At 36.4% G+C, this 18,237-nt stretch overlaps 1 protein-coding gene and 1 pseudogene across 1 annotated transcript; both read left to right on the top strand.

Moving 5' to 3' along the window:
• Positions 1-2,096: 2,096 nt before the first annotated feature.
• LOC144445200 (very long chain fatty acid elongase 6 pseudogene) lies at positions 2,097-2,987 on the top strand (annotated as a pseudogene).
• Positions 2,988-4,755: 1,768 nt separating this feature from the next.
• Positions 4,756-18,198, top strand: LOC144445968 (inter-alpha-trypsin inhibitor heavy chain H4-like). Its single transcript, XM_078135621.1, has 9 exons — positions 4,756-4,912; positions 6,380-6,430; positions 10,469-10,626; positions 10,921-11,034; positions 11,533-11,674; positions 12,539-12,820; positions 14,347-14,647; positions 16,087-16,622; positions 17,592-18,198. The coding sequence occupies exons 1-9, from the start codon at positions 4,799-4,801 to the stop codon at positions 18,015-18,017; spliced, it is 2,124 nt and encodes a 707-aa protein (XP_077991747.1). The 5' UTR covers positions 4,756-4,798; the 3' UTR covers positions 18,018-18,198.
• Positions 18,199-18,237: the final 39 nt, after the last annotated feature.

Below are 18,237 nucleotides of genomic sequence, written 5' to 3'. Positions count from 1 at the left end.
GCCATAACTCAGACATGCTTGAACAGATCTCATTCAAAGTCGGTATTAGCACAGTGTTCTATGACATACATGTGCACATCCATTTTCGTCATGATACAATCCGATATGGCTGCCTGGCAGTCATTTTGTTTGCAAATTTCCCCTGTCCAAAGCCATAACTCAGACATGCTTGAACAGATCTCACTCAACGTTGGTATTAGGACAGTGTTCTATGACATACATGTGGATATCCATTTTCGTCATGATACAATCCGATATGGCTGCCTGGCAGCCCTTTTGTTGGCGCAGTTTTCATGTCCAAAGCCATAACTCAGACATGCTTGAACAGAGTAGTGATATCAAAAATAACCAAAAGCTTATGAGGCCAAACAACATTAACCAGGTTTGGAAATGACAACATAAACTGCCAGTTCCTTAAAACCCAATCATAGTGGGGAGTATGTCATTTTCAATGACTTTTGATACAGTGGGAGGGGGAACCATGGAATTGTATATGTTGGGGAAGGGTCGCACATTGTGCGCTTCAAAATGAATTGTATAACGTTTTTCCTGGTGGGGAGTGGGTCAATCATTCACATAGTATTGCATGGGCGGTGGGATAGCGGGCAAGTTGAAACTCAGTCTGAGGGAGGGGGGAGGGGCAGATTTCTTTCACTCCAGTGGGAGGGCATCTAAGAACAGCTGAACAGTTTTATTTTTTGAGGGACGATTCTATTAAAAATGTCATTTATGGTCTGAAACAATGTATGATTAATGAAAACCGCAAATTTGCCCATTGGCTGCACCTTATTCGATTTTAATTGCATGTATTTTAACACTTTTCAGTGAATATGGTTGTCTGATCAAACAAATGATACTCCAGTACAGTTTGAACATGGTGACAGAATCAAAACCAAACTTTTGCTCACAAGATTTAAACTTATTACTACTCTACCTACAGATAAAATTGACCACTAATTAACATGTACGATGTCGTTTTATAAGTAACTGACAACATTTTTAGTTAATATATCTTTGGTTATTAAGTATTATATTTGATGAAACCAAATCCCAGTAGCAGGTTTGAAGATTACCGAATATGGATGTATTCAGTCTCAGTAATAATTCCCCCGACGACAACCTTAGTTTGTTTATAGATATTATTAATACATCCACGGTCTGTCGTTACACCGAGCCGCAGAATGAATTTGGGCTCAGCCCACTATTGTTTGAGATTTGTGTTAGTTGTCCAAGGCTGTGTTTTGTTACCTACTTCTTTTTCAAATTGAACAATATACTATACCCTGTGGAGCCTTAGGTGTTTTGTATCGTGTATTAAGAAAGCCTAGGCTATAGGTACCTGTTTTACATATAGCTACATGGTAAGACATTCAACAATAGACTGTACATGGTGAGTAAACACTTCAAGATCTCTGCTTCAACACACTAGCAAACATCTAAATCACCGAGGTATTGTTTCATCCAAACTGAGACACATTTTATCGTGACATCACCACTCACAGTCTTGCCAGCCACGTGAAGATTGGACTTATCTTGCCAACGAAAACTGAAGAGAAGAGACAGCATCGATAACCACCTACGACCTGCTGTCAGTCTGGATAATTAGTTTCCTATACCAGCTGCAGCTGGAGAAAGGTAATCGTGACACTCTGCAATTGCAAACTGTCGGAACAAATCATCAGTTTAGCTCTGATACCGTAGAAATGGTTTTGAAGGTACTGTACTAGTAACAATCTAAAACCTATCGGAACAAATTACCTTTCCTAATATAACGTTAATACCTGAATCTCAACTCGGAGTAATTTACCTTGAAAACATAGTGTGTTATGGTGGCCTTTCTTCTAGCAAGGTCAACAAACCGGTGCGATGAATACGGTTGTATTGACCTAACTCAAGACTTCAAGAAAGGCCGGACGTCGACATTTTAGTGAATCAAATATTTCTCTACCGGGATCGACAAACTATAGCTAGCATCGGTAGTACACCTCAGACCACCGGGATTACACCTACAGACAGGTACATTGTATCGTTGGAAAGAGTTGGTATTTTAGACGTCTGCTTCGTTGAGTATATACAGAAATACGTCGGAAAGTGAAATGATTTCGGCCATCGAGAAGGACACTGTGGAAGCTGTGCTACTTATGGTCACCAAGAGCGAATGGAATTTCAGCATTTTCAAACGTCAATATGATTTCGAGAAACTGGAATGGCTGGATCATGACAAATATAAACGGCGTTTCGGACAATATTGGCATTATTCATTGTACGTATGTCTTGCCTACGTTATACTTATATTTAGTATACAACGATACATGAGGAATCGACCGAAATTTCATATCAGGGGACCATTGGTTTTTTGGAATCTATGTCTATCGATATTTAGTACATGTGGTGCTATACGTAGCTGTTTTGATTTGATGTTCATTCTGCAAGTAGACGGTCTTTACAAATCAATCTGCGACAATCAATACTTTTATATGGAGTCTGGTTCCTGCATGCCATTCTGGGGTGTAATGTTTGTGTTTTCCAAATTTCCAGAACTTGGAGACACTATTTTTATCGTGTTGAGAAAGCAGAAATTAATTTTCCTCCACTGGTATCACCATGTTACTGTTCTTGTCTTCTGTGTTCTCTGTCACGTCGAACTGACAGCGCCCTCAATATGGTTTCTTACAATGAACTTCGTTGTCCACTCATTCATGTATTTGTACTTTGCCATCCGGGCAACTGGATATCGCCTACCAATGCCAATCACGATGAGCATCACGATTATGCAAATAAGTCAAATGATTATGGGATGTGTACTTCTTAGTTACAGTTATATCATGAAATTAAGAGATATCCAATGTGATATTACGAATAGCACTCTTACCTACGGTGCAATAATGTATCTAAGTTATTTTGTCTTGTTTGCAATGTTCTTCTACAATGCCTATGTAGGTAAGCTTAAGAGAACCGGCAGCCAGAAAATCGAGAAAAATGAATAACTGCAAGTTTTAATTTAATTTTTGAAGAAAATGAACTAGAATCTATTCTGACATCGAAGGTTTAGCTTTCTACGGAAGGCAAACTTCTGCGTATGTTATTTTTTCCTTCACAATGTTATAATTACTATAACAGATCTACTAATAATAATGGACATATCTAAAGTCTCACCTAGAAATCGGACACATTGTTTATATGGGATCATGGCCTCACGCCGCTCACCACAGGAACTCCCGGAAATATATCACAAACAGCTGCAGAAGGCAAACAAACAAACAAACAAACAAACAAACAAACAAACAAAATTATATTTATTACGAATACTGAGCTAGCTAGGATTACATGGTTCGCACTGTAGTAACAATATTCAGTATAATGGTAGCTAGATAGTTACGTAATTAATGCGATTATTGTATTTTCATTTAATTATATTACTCACACTCATTATTTGAATGAATTGCTAATAAAAGTTTATCAGTATGTGTGTTTGCTGTTTGTTCATTTGTTTTATAGGATCATCATCATACTGCATGTTTATGTCAGTTTCATTTACATAAATATCCATAATTAATTAGTTTAGTTTATACCCTTTTAATTAGGGGATGTGAGGGCGGGCTGCATTAAACAGATACCTATAGTAGTACAATTTGAATAGTGACTTGCTATTGGAAGAAATCAACCCTGGATTTCAGGCATAATACATTGACAATTGAAATTGACCTGGAATTTATTCTACTAGAAAATGATGTGCGCGCGCACACACACACACACACACACACACACACACACACACGTACACACACACACATGTACACACACACACACACACATGTACACACACACACACACATGTACACACACACACACACACACACACACCCACACATACACACACACACACACACACACACACCCACACACCCACACATACACACACACACGCACGCACGCGCGCGCACACACACATACACAGACACAGTCACACAGACAGACAGACAGACACACACACAGACAGACAGGCAGACAGACAGACAGACACACACACACACACACACGCACACACAGTCCTTGAAGGCAACAGAAAAACATTTCTGGTGAGTGGCATTGAAATAGTGCCCTAGGAACTAATCAAAATCCATGGACAAGACACACATATAAATTAAGACAAATTTGGAGGTACGAGTAACACAGTAATAACAAAAATACACGATTTTGTAATGAGATAAAGATATGTTGTTGGCAAAATAATATAAATATATGAAAGTTCTCTTGATCTACCAGAGAAAGAGAAGAAATAATTAGAATAATCTAGATAAATATAAAAATATAATAAAAGTATCCGGGATTTCTTACGGTCAGGGCTTGATTATTTATTTTTTTTTTGATTGGCCATCCATGTATGTTATTGCTATACACGTCATCATCTTCACTTCACATTTTTACTGTTCGATGTAACGACTCAAAACTTTTTATTGCATATGTTACCCAATTTCCCAATTATCAGAAAATTGTAAAGTCTGTGTATTGGCATGCCGTCTTAGACTCTTACGAGTTCATTGCAAATGTCGGACGTTGAGGGCGATATGATATAAGTCCGACACGGAAGTAGTTAAAAATAGACACTTACGAGATACGACGTACATGCATATTTTTCCATATGGGTTATCTCTGGGTCATCCTGTTGAAAGCTGAAAGCGAACTCATTTATATTCCAAACACATGACCTCAAGTTGTCCCCAGTAGTGTCAACAAAAGCGTTTGTAGCGTCAGAAGACTCGCAGTGTATAGCGTGGTCTTATAACCAGTTGTAATCATGGATTGGTCGACTCCTTCAGTTTATATGCTCTTGTTTTCTCTGATGATGGTGTTTACATCAGGAGTGACTTCGATCAACTTGGTAGCCGTACATTCCAAACACCATGAACATGTAAGTACAGCCTCGTTCACATCGACACCTGTTAACAATGTAAAATGACTCCAGTATGTTTGCAAATTTTGATTCTCTAATACGTGTACATATTAATAAGCCTTTAAACATTTTCTTCACATTTTTCATCATAACTCACTTTTAAGTGAATTTTTAGTTACCATAGATTCTTGATAAAGTTGTTGTGTCTTTTGAAACAATTGTGGTGGCCACAGGCTAATGCGAATTTATATGGTTCATATAGAAACATAGGAACATTGTGTACTCATTAGTTTACTACTCTTTACTCCACCAAGTCTGTCTGTCTGTCTGTCTGTCTGTCTGTATGTCTGTCTGTCTGTCTGCTTGCCTGCCTGTCTGATTGACTGACTGTCTGACTGACTGCATCTGCCTCTATATGTCTGTCTCGCTGTCTGTCTGTCTGTCTGTCTCTTTGTCTGACATTTCTAACACAAGTAAATTTGTTCTGAGTTGACACTCCCCTTAGTATATTAGAGCTTGGATAGCAGATAAATTTCACAATTTGATCAATACTTTGATAAAACACAGAAGTAAGGTATGGTGAGGTAGTAAACACAAATGATATACTTAGAAACTGAGTAGCTACTTATGTTTACCATGGTTACCTCATTACGTCATTGACCATACACATTGTATAGCACAATATGCCATTTTTCGTCTAGTGACAGATCTCACAAGATCCCGCGTGAATCATTGCATCCATAGCAACCAATTGAGCGTGGTCAAGCTGAAAGTGTCAAATGATTAGCAAAACTATTGTTCTCAACATCATTGCACACGATCATATTGTAGTTTTCGCTAACTTTGAGTCTATTTTACTGGCATGGACTCACAGTTATAAAGATTAGACAGTATATAATTATGTTAAAGGTACAGGAGCTGTAAATGGAGTAATTTGAATTCTTTTTTTTTATTAGATCTAATGACTAATATCGTACACCTGGTGAACAAAATTGACTTACCAGTTGATAAAAACATTTGTGTAGCAGTACAATAGGCAATAATAATATTGTACAATAAATCAAATCAAATCAATTTTTGGGTCCGCACCCAAAAATCAGTGCCCCAATGCATGATTTCAACCTGTTCCTGTACTTCTTATGGATCAATATGAACAACATCTATATAAACAATTTCAGTTAATATTTTGTTGGTTGTGACTAAATGATATTCCAGTTACAGCTGGTGCAGCTTTCAAATTCAAGAAATAAAGTAGATATGTGGTGAGAAACTGAGCAGCAGTTAATTTTGAAAAAAAAAAAAAGTATATTTCCATTTCAGAATATTGAATTTTCCCGGAAGAAAGTATTTTCTCCTTTCTCTCGTTCATGTTTTCATAATTACATTTGTATTAATATCATTTATTATTTTTGTAATTGAATGTAGAATCATTTGAATTGTCATGTGATAATCTCAGTATTGCACAAGTTGTATATTTTTTTCCAGAACGTCAAACATGGAAGTTCTATCTTTCGTAGAGATGTTGAAGAACCACAGGTATGTATTGGTATCTCAGGCGCTACAAATGTATCAAATTCAAGTTCAAGCTCAAACGTTGAATGTCAATAACGTTGTGTACGATACCTTTCATGGTAATTTTTGGAAGTCATTTACATAAACACTGTACATACATTGATAGTACAAAAATGCTGTCCACGCACGTGCAAATTTTCACTGACAACTAATTTTTGCTGATTTCACTGCAAAAAAAATAATGACTTATAATTTATTCATGTAAATAAACACAATGCACCAGTCACCACAATTTTCTGAAGTTTGCAAATTTACTAATCATGAAGATCTCTAGGTTTACAATACATTATATCACACTAATCGTTCTATTAACTTTACTGCCTCTATCAAAAACTGCATCTGGATTCTGGAAGGACAAGTTTTCTGTGCTGCAACGACTTACAGTTTGTTCTTGTAAATAAATGCAGCTAGTCTAGTTCTTGACAAACTGTGTTCCTATTTACACAACGTTACCTCACACATCACAGTAATGGGTGGAGATAACATAGTGTAAATCGGAACATGGTTGTCAGGAACTAGACTAACTAGGATAAAATACAGCAAGCACTACAAGTTGTAAAAGGGTAGTCATTTGGCAATGAGTTAAAGCTCAGACCATTAACAAATTTTTAGTAGTCTGAGGTTAAAGATTTCAATTCAAAGGCCGCTATTGGATTAGGATAGAAATTGGGGAGCTGATAGTGCAATGAGGAAAAGAATAGTGGAACCGTATAATGGTTCAAATCTTAAACAAATGGCAATGGCACGACTCGATACCATTCACGTAAAGAGACAGCCATTCCAGTCATGTGACCATATTGCACCAGTAGTTACTTAATCGAGTCACTATGCATTGTAATATGGCATCACCAGCACAACCAGTAAAAACAGAAAATAATAATTCTGCCCTGTACACACAAGATGTACACATACTTAAAAACTAGGTCATCAGGTGCATACATGTATAAACAGCAGCAGGCTGGGATTGTTATTGGTCACAGTAGATGACAATAGTCTATACTAAAAATGAACAATTGGAACTGCACGGAGACTGTACCATTGTAGTATTTGTTAACATAATCCAAAAAGTATGCAGGTCTCTTACACTTTAGGTTGTAAAGGTTGAATACTGATCACAGTATAGTGGAATGGGGGTAGTCTAAATCCTGACAGTGCTATGGTGAATCTTATTGGGTTCTTTTGCTATGTCCAAGTTGTTTATCTCTGAATCACTGCATCGTGCCGTTGTTGTGTATTTTTGACAAAAGTTGGAAAAACAGACCAAACATGATGATTGATTGACTTCAAATACGTATACAGCAATTATCTCATTCTCTTATCATTGAATATTTAGGTGACTGTGAAAATTTGATGTTCAATTCATAGAGTAAACAAAGAACATGTAATTACAAGTAACTGACATTAATACATGTGTATAATCCGATACATTCCAAGTGATACACAAATATTATTCTTGGCACAGATGTCCACCAGTTGTACTTGCTCAGTATATTTGTTACAAATTAGGCAAATAGTACCTCACTTCCCCAGGTGTTTTAAAAATATGGTACATGTTATCATAATCATCATGATCAGAGCTCTAGATTTGGGGTGGGGAAGGGGGTGGTGGTGGTGGTGTCAGGGGATTTCTACCCTTGGTGCTTCCTTTACCAGGGTTCCAAAACCATAGTACAGTGTTTCTTTGAACCCAGTGTGACTGAGTATACATTATCTTTTCTCCAACCAAATGACTAAATGCGGACTAAATGACCTATAAACTACATGTAGTTATCTCATCCTACCAGGTGACAGTTTATATTTTATGGGGCAATAGATAAATAATTCATGTCATAATGTCATAGTCTTTAGGGTACAAATGGTGAATAGTGAATGGAGATGAAAAGAGAGAGAAAATCGGAAAAAAGTACAAAATGTTGTATTTCATATATTTAAATATGCAAATCATATTCATGTGACCTATTCACAGCTAGGGTCACCTACATGGTGTCTAATCATAGGGATATACTATCAAGTGTTTAAAACAGAAAATATATCTCATTCACATAATTATATTACTGCAGGGATTCATAGGGCGTGATCACAAAAATAGTTCAGCATAAACAAAAATAAAATAATCATCGTCATTTTGACTTCCAGACAAAATACAAATATTGTTGAGTTGATGACAGTATGAGTTGTTTACCTGGTGTAAGTGAAAGAGCCTTGACCTGGAGGTCATCAGAATACAATTGATCACTTCATAACAAAGTACTTTCCAGCTGTCAGTGTTTTTTTTAAAATACTATTTTCGTTTTTCCTTGAATTTTTTTTTTTACATTTCAACTTCATTTTAGACTGGAATCATAACAATAATACTTACTAATGAACTGACGCTAAAATTATGTTACTTTTCGACCAAAATTTTTTGACAAAAATTCTTATTTTTCTGTAACTTTCTAACACATGTCAGCTCAATTTTAAACTGGAAACACAGAAAAAAGTCTTACATATTAATTGATGTCAAAATTTAGGTTCAAAGTGATAGAATATAGGTTTATTTTTTCATTTTGTTTCAGTATGACTTGTAGCCTGCTATAGCCTGCAGTAATAATAAGCAATGAATAAAAACAGTCAATACCAATCAATATTAATGAATATTCATGACTTAGAATAAGCTATTTGAAGTAAAGCATTAAAATCATCCCTCTAGTAATAAATTTGTTCTTTAAATTTAATGTTCTTATTGTTGTTAGAGGGTGCCCACTGAAGGTGTAGTTGTGTAATAAAGTTACATGTACAGAAATAGTAATAGTTAAAACAGACATTTAGAGCAAAGTTATTTTCCATTTAATCAAAATAAGACCATGCCATAGCAACAACAAAATAGTGATGTCTATTGCAAAGATAACAACAGAATTTAATAGACAAGTGAATAAACATTCTATATTATATATAGTTTGAAAAATGATAATTCACCCCTGAAATGGTGATTGTGAACATGGCTGTGGGAAATACCTCTGTTACAGCTATACTAACATAGCTGGTACATGGCTGTGGGAAATACCTATGTTACAGCTATACTAACATAGCTGTAACATGGCTGTGGGAAATACCTAATTACAGCTATACTAACATAGCTGTAACATGGCTGTGGGAAATACCTCTGTTACAGCTATACTAACATAGCTGGTACATGGCTGTGGGAAATACCTAATTACAGCTATACTAACATAGCTGGTACATGGCTGTGGGAAAAAACTCTTGTACATGGATGTTGTAAAAACCTATGCTGCATTGCTATTTTTAACATCCATGTTACATTGATGTTGGCATACCAGTTACACATCTGTCAAATCTAGGTATGTTACACCCTAGTGTGTCGGTCAGAGCTGTTACAGGGATATTGTACTCATAGCTGGTATAGCCCATGGCTCCACTGAGCTAGTACAGCTATGTACACAACCCTGTCATAGGTATGTAAATGTGACAGGAGTGTGCAAAGTTCCTTGTATATAAGTTACAGCCCAATGTGAGATCTCTCGCTACAAACCTGTGATATCTATTTGTGTACATCTCCACAGAAAGGGGTATGGGGGAGTATGGTATAAAAATCTGTGTAGCCAGGGGGTGGGGGGGGGGGGGGTTGGGGGGGGGGGGTGGGGTGGGGGGGATATGTACATTTTTAGGTTCATTTCAGGGGCCATATAAATTTTTGATAATACAGTGAATTGAAAAACTGAAAAAATCTACATCTAAAACGAATTTAAAGAAGCACATCTCAATATCTAATCGATGTAAGGGAACAAGCAGAATTTTATGGGGGGGGGGGCTAAGGAGAAAAATATTTTTTGTCAATTTTTGTTCACAAGATCATTTACCTAAATAAAAGTGTTGATCCTTACTCCCAATGGATTACCTTCATGAGCTGATATTTGGGCAATAATTTATAACATTACTTGTCAATAGCTACGCATTATACATTCTAAAAATAATTTTCATGTGGATATTTTCTTTTATTTACAGCCATTGGACATTAGCAGCTTACATGTGTCATCATCTATCACAGCCAGATATTCTAAAACCATTGTCAGTAGTCGAATGATTAATTCTGATGCTGAATCTAAGGAAGCCATCTTTAAAATGCAACTTCCAGAAACAGCCTTTGTGTCGAATTTTTCAATGTAAGATATGGCGTTGGTTTTTTTTTGTTTCCTTGAAAATAGAACATTTTTTCTTGCAGAAAGGCAGAAATAAGTCTGATTGGACTTTTACTTTAAGTTGATAGCAGTAATCAATACAAGTATACTAAAGGTAGAAATAAGTCTGACTGGACTTTTCCTTTAAGTTGATAGCAGTAATCAATAAAAGTGTACTAAAGACAGAAATAAGCCTGACTGGACTTCAAATATAAAATACCAGTGACTTTTTTTTTCTTTTCAAAAGTTGATTGATGTTAAATTTGATGCTTTTGACAGGGAAATTGGTGATGTTTTGTACTACGGCATTGTCAAGGAAAAAGCTCAAGCTCAGCGTGAATATGATAAGGCAAAGGAGGATGGTAGAACAGCTGGTCAAGTTAGTGCTGAACAGTGAGTTATGAATGCATCTTTTGAATTCTAAATCAAAACTTGTGTCATTTGTATCGAGAAATGCCAATATTTTATCATAGTACTATTCATTCACTGGAGCCTATGATTCAATTAATTAAGTAGTATTGTCAGTGATTGGTTACAATGTCAGTCTTCATTAGCATAATTCCATATTTGGTTACCATCCAATGACTACATCCATATTTGGTCATATTCAAAGTCTATAGCTAATGACATATCCACTGATATTTGGTCATATTCTAAAGCTAAAGATTATATCCACACTGGTCATTTTCTAAATCAATAGCCAATGACTGCATCCATATTTGGCCATACATCATGTGTTACATGCATGTTCCATCCTTCTCTCAGTCCAGGAATAGTAGAAAGTTCATTTCCAAAAGAAATTATTGCAAGCACATAAAAGCCATTGATGAAATCTAAGTTCCATATTCAGTCATATTATTACTAAATGTTACTTTGTCATCTGCTTGACAGACCAAGTCGAGGTTTTACTCCATTCACTATCTCTGTCAATGTAGCTGCCCAAAGTTCAGTGACCTTTACCTTGATGTATGAAGAACTGTTGCAGAGACGTTTTGGTTTTTATGAGCATAGAACTAGTATAAGACCAGGTCAAGTAAGTACACTACTGAAGTCTGGTAGGCATGTACCATTGCTGTTACAGCACTGCTGAGCAGTGATGTGATTACCTACAGCCATGTAACTGGACTGTTCCTACAACACCATAACGACAGTGCTACAGTGCTGTAACAGTGTTGCTGAGCACCAATGTTACAGCACTTTGCCACAGCCATGTAACTGGACTGTTCCTATGACACAAGGTACTAGCTGTTACAACATTGCTACATCACTGTTACAGTGCTATTGAGCATCGTTGTTCTGGTATAGTATACCACAGCCATGTAACATGTCTGTTCCTACAACACTGTTACAGTGCCGATACAGTGCTATTGAGCATCGTTGTTCTGGTATAGTATACGACAGCCATGTAACTTGTCTGTTCCTACAACACTGTTACAATAATGCTACATTGCCGTTACAGTGCTATTGAGCATTATTGTTCTGATATAGTATACCACAGCCATGTAACTTGTCTGTTCCTACAACACTGTTACAATAATGCTACAGTGCTGTTGAGCATCGTTGTTCTGATACAGCCGTGTAATTTGTCTGCTCTTACAACAAAGCTACAGTGCTGTAACAGGTTTGCAGTATGTATGAAGTCCATTTCCACTGACTAATTGACATTCATGTAAAGACAGATGTAAACAGAAGTAATACCTAGATGGTCCAAATTGAAAATATAATCAGAACTTTATATCTTCTTTATTACCTACTTATTGAATTTACATTAATGTAGATGGATTTGGATGGGTATATGACTGTGATACAAAACAGAGTGTATGTTCTACTCTCGTGCATGTGCATCAAATGTTAACTCCACTTAAAAATACAAAACACTTTACTGTATCATCAATAGGTCATCCCTGACTTGAAGATTGATGTCTACATCATAGAACCTGCTGGCCTGGCAACAGATTCACTCATTGTTCCTAAGATACAAACTGATGATACGAAAGCTGTATCCGATGACAACCAGCTCACCATGGCAACAGTAACAGTCAGCGACGATGACAAGAGTGCTCATATTTATTACTATCCATCTGAAGCTCAACAAATGGCAGAATCTGAGAATGGCATCATGGGTAATTTTATAGTGCGATATGACGTTCATCATAATTACGATGCTGGTGAAATTTTGGTGAGTTAGTGAGTTAGTTACACCAACCCTTGCAACAGTTGTCCCGAAATGCCGTTGATCAGAATGTCACTTTATCAGTAGTAGACAATAAACCTGGCTTTGAAGGTGGCGAAAAGTCGTCTCCTCATCACACTATCAAGCAGATGACGGAATATTGATACAAATTACCCTTGGCATCTCTGATGTATGTTCATGCTATGTTCTTATCAGTTTGTTTATGTCTGTGAAAGGTAATCATATTGCCATATACAATATGTCTAACTTTCACTGATAAAAACAAACTGATAAAAACACCACATGAATCTACATCTGAGGCAGCCACTCTTGTTTTGTATCAATATGTTAGTTTGGTAGTGTGATAAGGAGAAGACTTCGGCACCTACAAAGGCAGTTTTAATTGTCTGCTACTGATAAAACAACGTTCTGATCAGCAGTATTTCTAGACAACATGGCATGAACTCACAATGTTACTTTGTATCAATGTATGTTAGTTTGGTAGTGTGATAAGGAGAAGACTTTTCGGCACCTTCAAAGCCAGTTTTAATTGTCTACCACTGATAAAATGACATTCTGATCAGCAGTATTTCTAGACAACTAGTGCAAGGGTTGTATTATATCTACAGTTGTGTTTTGATGTATGCATACAGGAGATTACATATTATAGTAATTCTGTCAGAAAATAGTTGTTTGGTAGAATTACAGAGAAAATTGACCCTTAAAGCTGCACTAGCTGCAACTGGAGCATTTTTTTGAAACTGTTCATTAGATATAATAATGTACTTGTAATATCGTACACCCTGAACAGTATTGAATCACCTGTAAGTAAATGTATTTATGTACCTCTACACATAGTATGGTGAAGTGAATCCAATCAAATTGATGTTTAGGTCCACACCATAAAATCAGCACACCAATGTGGTGATAACCTCAACCTGTTACTCTACTACTTATGAACGAAATCAACCTCAAATTAACATGTAAAGTGTCTAATTATTGGTATTTTGACAATTGTCAGTTAAATAAATTTGGTTGTCTGAATCGAAAAAACGATAGCCCAGTTATAGCTAGTGGAGTTTTAACAGAAGAATAAATCTATGAATGAATCTGTATGCGCCATTGATAAGGTAATACTAATGTGGGTACTAGGGATTGAATTATTGGCCTTTACGTCATTGATCAGTCCAAGCTGTAGCTTAGGACTCGAATAGATTTCAATCTAAATAGGCCTTTTCAAAATTTAACATGGTGGCGCTCTACTCCCTGTCTGTGTGTCCCTTGGGGGTACACATGGTAAAGTTTACTTGGTTACTCATAGAGCACTGCTTTCGATGATGTCTGAGCAGTATGAAAAACTTCCCTGATTTACACTTCTACAGAATACCAAGGGACAAAGCTCTTCAGAAGAGTACTATGAGGTGATGATACCCCTAATTTTGGCGAGGGCACTGTGTTCTCAATTTCCTGTTTGCAGTCTGGAATGGCCTATTAACATAAATGTACACCATCTTGTCAATTTCTCTTGACAGGTGATAGGTGATTACTTTGTCCATTTCTTTGCACCGCCATCAAGTGCCAGTCAACTATCAGTGTTCCCCAAGAATGTCATTTTCATCATTGACGTCAGTGGTTCTATGGATGGTAGAAAATTAGACCAAACTAAGGATGCCATGGTATCAATTCTCAGTGAACTTAGAGGGGACGATAAATTCAACATCTTGACCTTCAGCGATGATGTATATCAGTGGAGAAATAATGAACTGGTAATGGCCAGCTCTACTAATGTAAATGCTGCAAAGTCTTACGTTAACAAGTTAAATACAATTGGAGGTAAGTCTACAATATTATTAAGTGTCGTGATACAGTAATTTTCAGTGGTATGGTGAAAGTTTTTAAATATCCACATAGCCATTATAGAGATAAATAATATTGAGCGTAAGCACCAAAGGGTCAACAGAGCAGTAGTACTGGAGTAATATTTTTTTTCAATCGGACAACCGACAAGGTATTCCTTGAAAATTGTTAAATACCAATAATTAGATATTGTGCTGTTGATCAGAGGTATATTTTATCCATAAGTAGTACAGTGACAATTGAAAATTGTGGTCCATTGAGGGCGCTGTTTTTATGGTATGGACCCTAAAATCAATTTGATTTGATTTAGTGTAAAGACTATGTGTGTATATATACAGTTACCCATAGGTGATTTAATACTTTTTAGGGTGTACAATAATTTAATTTTCAATCTTTTTAGAGTTAGGAAAACTTCAGTTTGTACATTAGCTCATGTATAAATTTACATGTGTATCATAGGATCAATGCACCCTCTAGGCTCTAATGATTATATAGCTACCCCTCTTGGCTCTAATGATAGCCACCCCTCTAGGCTCTAATGATACCCACCCCTCTAGGTTCTAATGATAGCCACCCCTCTAGGCTCTAAATGATTATATAGCCACCCCTCTAGGCTCTAATGATACCCACCCCTCTAGGCTCTAATGATACCCACCCCTCTAGATTCTAACAATAGCCACCCATCTAGGCTCTAATGATATCCACCCCTCTAGGCTCTAATGATACCCACCCCTCTAGGCTCTAATGATACCCACCCCTCTAGGCTCTAATGGTAGCCACATTTTGAGTCATAATGATTTCTTGTGAGTCAATACATAGTAAGAGATAGGGGAACGCCACATCATAGCACATCACTAGAAATTGTGTGCATCAGTGGCACATCAAATTGGCTTAGTAGTGGTAGTCCTTCAGAAAGCAATGTCATCCTACTTGGTACCCATTCTATAGTTTTAGAAGGCATGTTTCAAGTATATATATTGATGCAAACTACGCACAATTGATATTTAGTGAAAGCAAAACTGAAGTGTTCGTCCACACTTGTGAACTTCTCAAGTTTCCAGTATGATGAATGTTTTCTATGGACTTCAAGAAATTGGGAACAAGTGACAGTGATATGATTGAACAGCAAGTGTGCAACTGAGCTGAACAGTGTATTTTTTATCATCATGGCTCTATTCGATATATGAACAAATTAAGACACAAATTAATAAAAAAAATTAACAAGTTTGAATTTTAGCAAATTAATACATGAATTAATTAATTAATCAATTAAAAAAAATCAAATTTTAGCAAATTAACACAAATTGATAAATTAAAAACATTTAATATTATGAGATTAATACACAAGTTGATACATTCTAATGTAAAAATTGAGATAAATCACATTTTCTTTTCCTGCCATCTTTATTTTTTAGGAACAAACATCAATGATGGTGTACTTGATGGAATATCTCTGATGAGAAGAAACACTAATGTGGGAGACAGATCTGCTCAACTTCTGATTCTTCTAACTGACGGCGATCCGACAGTTGGAGTTACAAACATAAGAGAAATCATGAAAAATGTCAGACTGTCCAATGAGGGTCAGTTTTCTCTCTTTTGTCTCGGATTTGGTAATTCGCTTAACTTTGAGTTTCTAGAAGCCATGTCTTACGAAAACAACGGTGTTGCACGGAAGATCTATGAAGATGCTGATGCAAGTTTACAACTGACTGGTTTCTTTGATGAAGTTGCTACGCCTCTCCTTATGGACGTTCAATTTACATACATTGACAACACGGTGTTAGAAGGATCGGTTACTACTAGTACATTCCCGAACTATTTCGGTGGATCAGAGATTGTCGTCGCTGGTAAGGTGTCGGCAGGCAATGTTGTTGGTGAAGTTAGAGCAGAAGTAACTGCCATGGCTGTAACCCAAGATGTTATGCTTACCGGAACGAAAGATGTTAACGTAAGTTTTCTGGAATTTCATCACATTATTTTGAACCTAGTGGGTGACTCATGATACTTTAAAGGGGAAGCCACATCAGGAAATAAAAACGCAATGATCATAACCCCCTGAGAGCCTATTACCTTTAATGAAAACGTCATGAATATTCATTGTTCAACCATTGCATAAACATTAATGGTGACTCCCATAATGCAATGTGGCTCACAGCAAAGATCCCCAAATGGTGGTCAAATTCAACTCAAGTTTCTCTGATACTGTGTGTAATGTATAATTACCCCCCCAAAAAAAATTCATGAAAAGGTCTTTTTTCTGAGACTGGTGTTCCCCTTTAATGACCCTGATGGGTGAGCTCGACTGAATCACCCCTTTACAAGTTTTTAAAATATTTATAATATCATTTTGAAATTGACTGAGTCATCATACTGTGATTATGGTTCACACTTTTACTCAAAGAAATGCAGCAGTTTTCAAGTTACATATCTCCAGGTTGGGGTTTCCCAATACCTTGGGATTAAACATAATGCTTGAAAAAATCTTCAAACTCTTTAATTTTTAGAGTCAAAGTCTTATTTGTAAACATCCCATGATATGTACTCTGGAACAGCAATCATCCCCCTAGTTTTAGATGAGCACGGCATCAGTGAAGTTTTCACTTTCAGTCCAAAAAGCTGGTAACGAACAGCGCTCCTAGTGGCATAATGATACAATCTTTTGTTTTTTCTGAATACCAGAGATAATGACATCATAGTACTGATGTGAACAGTGGAAAGTTGTAAATCTTTTTGTTTCTCTGATAACAAGATCTAATGACAATGGTAGTGCTGGTGTGAACAGCACTCCAAGTGGTTAAACTGTAAAATCCTTTTGTTTTTCTTGTAACCAGCATATGGTATTGATAGACTAGAATACTCAGTCAGACCTAAAGATTAATGTAATAACTGAACCTATGTGTTTTCTTCTCAATTATAGGATGTTCCTGCAGTTTTATCCAGCAGTGACACTGCAAATGATTTTACCGAACGTTTGTGGGTCTACCTAACTATCAACGATCTACTCAAAGAATCACTCACAATGGAAGACAACTCAGCTAAAAAGAACCAAACATTACAAGAAGCATTACAACTGTCACTTCAATACAACCTGGTGACTCCACTGACGTCAATAATCGTAATCGGACCAGAAATGGACGGTTCGGATTCTGCTAGCAATGTTCTTGGTGGTGATGATGATGAAGCATATCTTGATACAATGAGTGGTGGTGGTGGTAGTAATAAAATGGGAATGGTGCCAAATGTATATCCCGGTTACAGTTGTGGCCAAATATTGAATTCTTTGATCAATATGTTCTCATTAATTGTCTTTTCTATGTTGCTTAACAATATTAATACGTATTAAGGCTGCATTAGCTGTAACTGAAGTATGCAGTTTTTTTTATTAGACATCCAACTTTGTGTTCTCTGAAAATTGTGCAAGTACCAATATTTAGACATTATTCATGTTAATTAGAGGTTGAGTTTATCTATAAGTAGTAAACCAACAGGTTGAATTCGTGATCACATATGGGTTCTGATTTTAGAGTGCGGACCTAAAAATCAATTTTGATTGGATTTATTGT

The sequence above is a fragment of the Glandiceps talaboti genome, chromosome 14 (genome assembly GCF_964340395.1).
Source record: "Glandiceps talaboti chromosome 14, keGlaTala1.1, whole genome shotgun sequence".
Taxonomy (NCBI): Eukaryota; Metazoa; Hemichordata; class Enteropneusta; family Spengelidae; genus Glandiceps; species Glandiceps talaboti.
The sequence above is the reverse complement of the archived record's forward strand: the minus strand, read 5'-3'. Positions and strand labels throughout refer to the sequence as shown.

Bases quoted from the DNA above. Each gene is read 5' to 3' on its own strand.
- LOC144445968 (XM_078135621.1), top strand. From the start codon at position 4,799: ATGGATTGGTCGACTCCTTCAGTTTATATGCTCTTGTTTTCTCTGATG. The intron at 4,913-6,379 runs GTAAGTACAGCC...ATTTTTTTCCAG, and splicing joins ATTCCAAACACCATGAACAT to AACGTCAAACATGGAAGTTC. The intron at 6,431-10,468 runs GTATGTATTGGT...TTTTATTTACAG, and splicing joins GAGATGTTGAAGAACCACAG to CCATTGGACATTAGCAGCTT.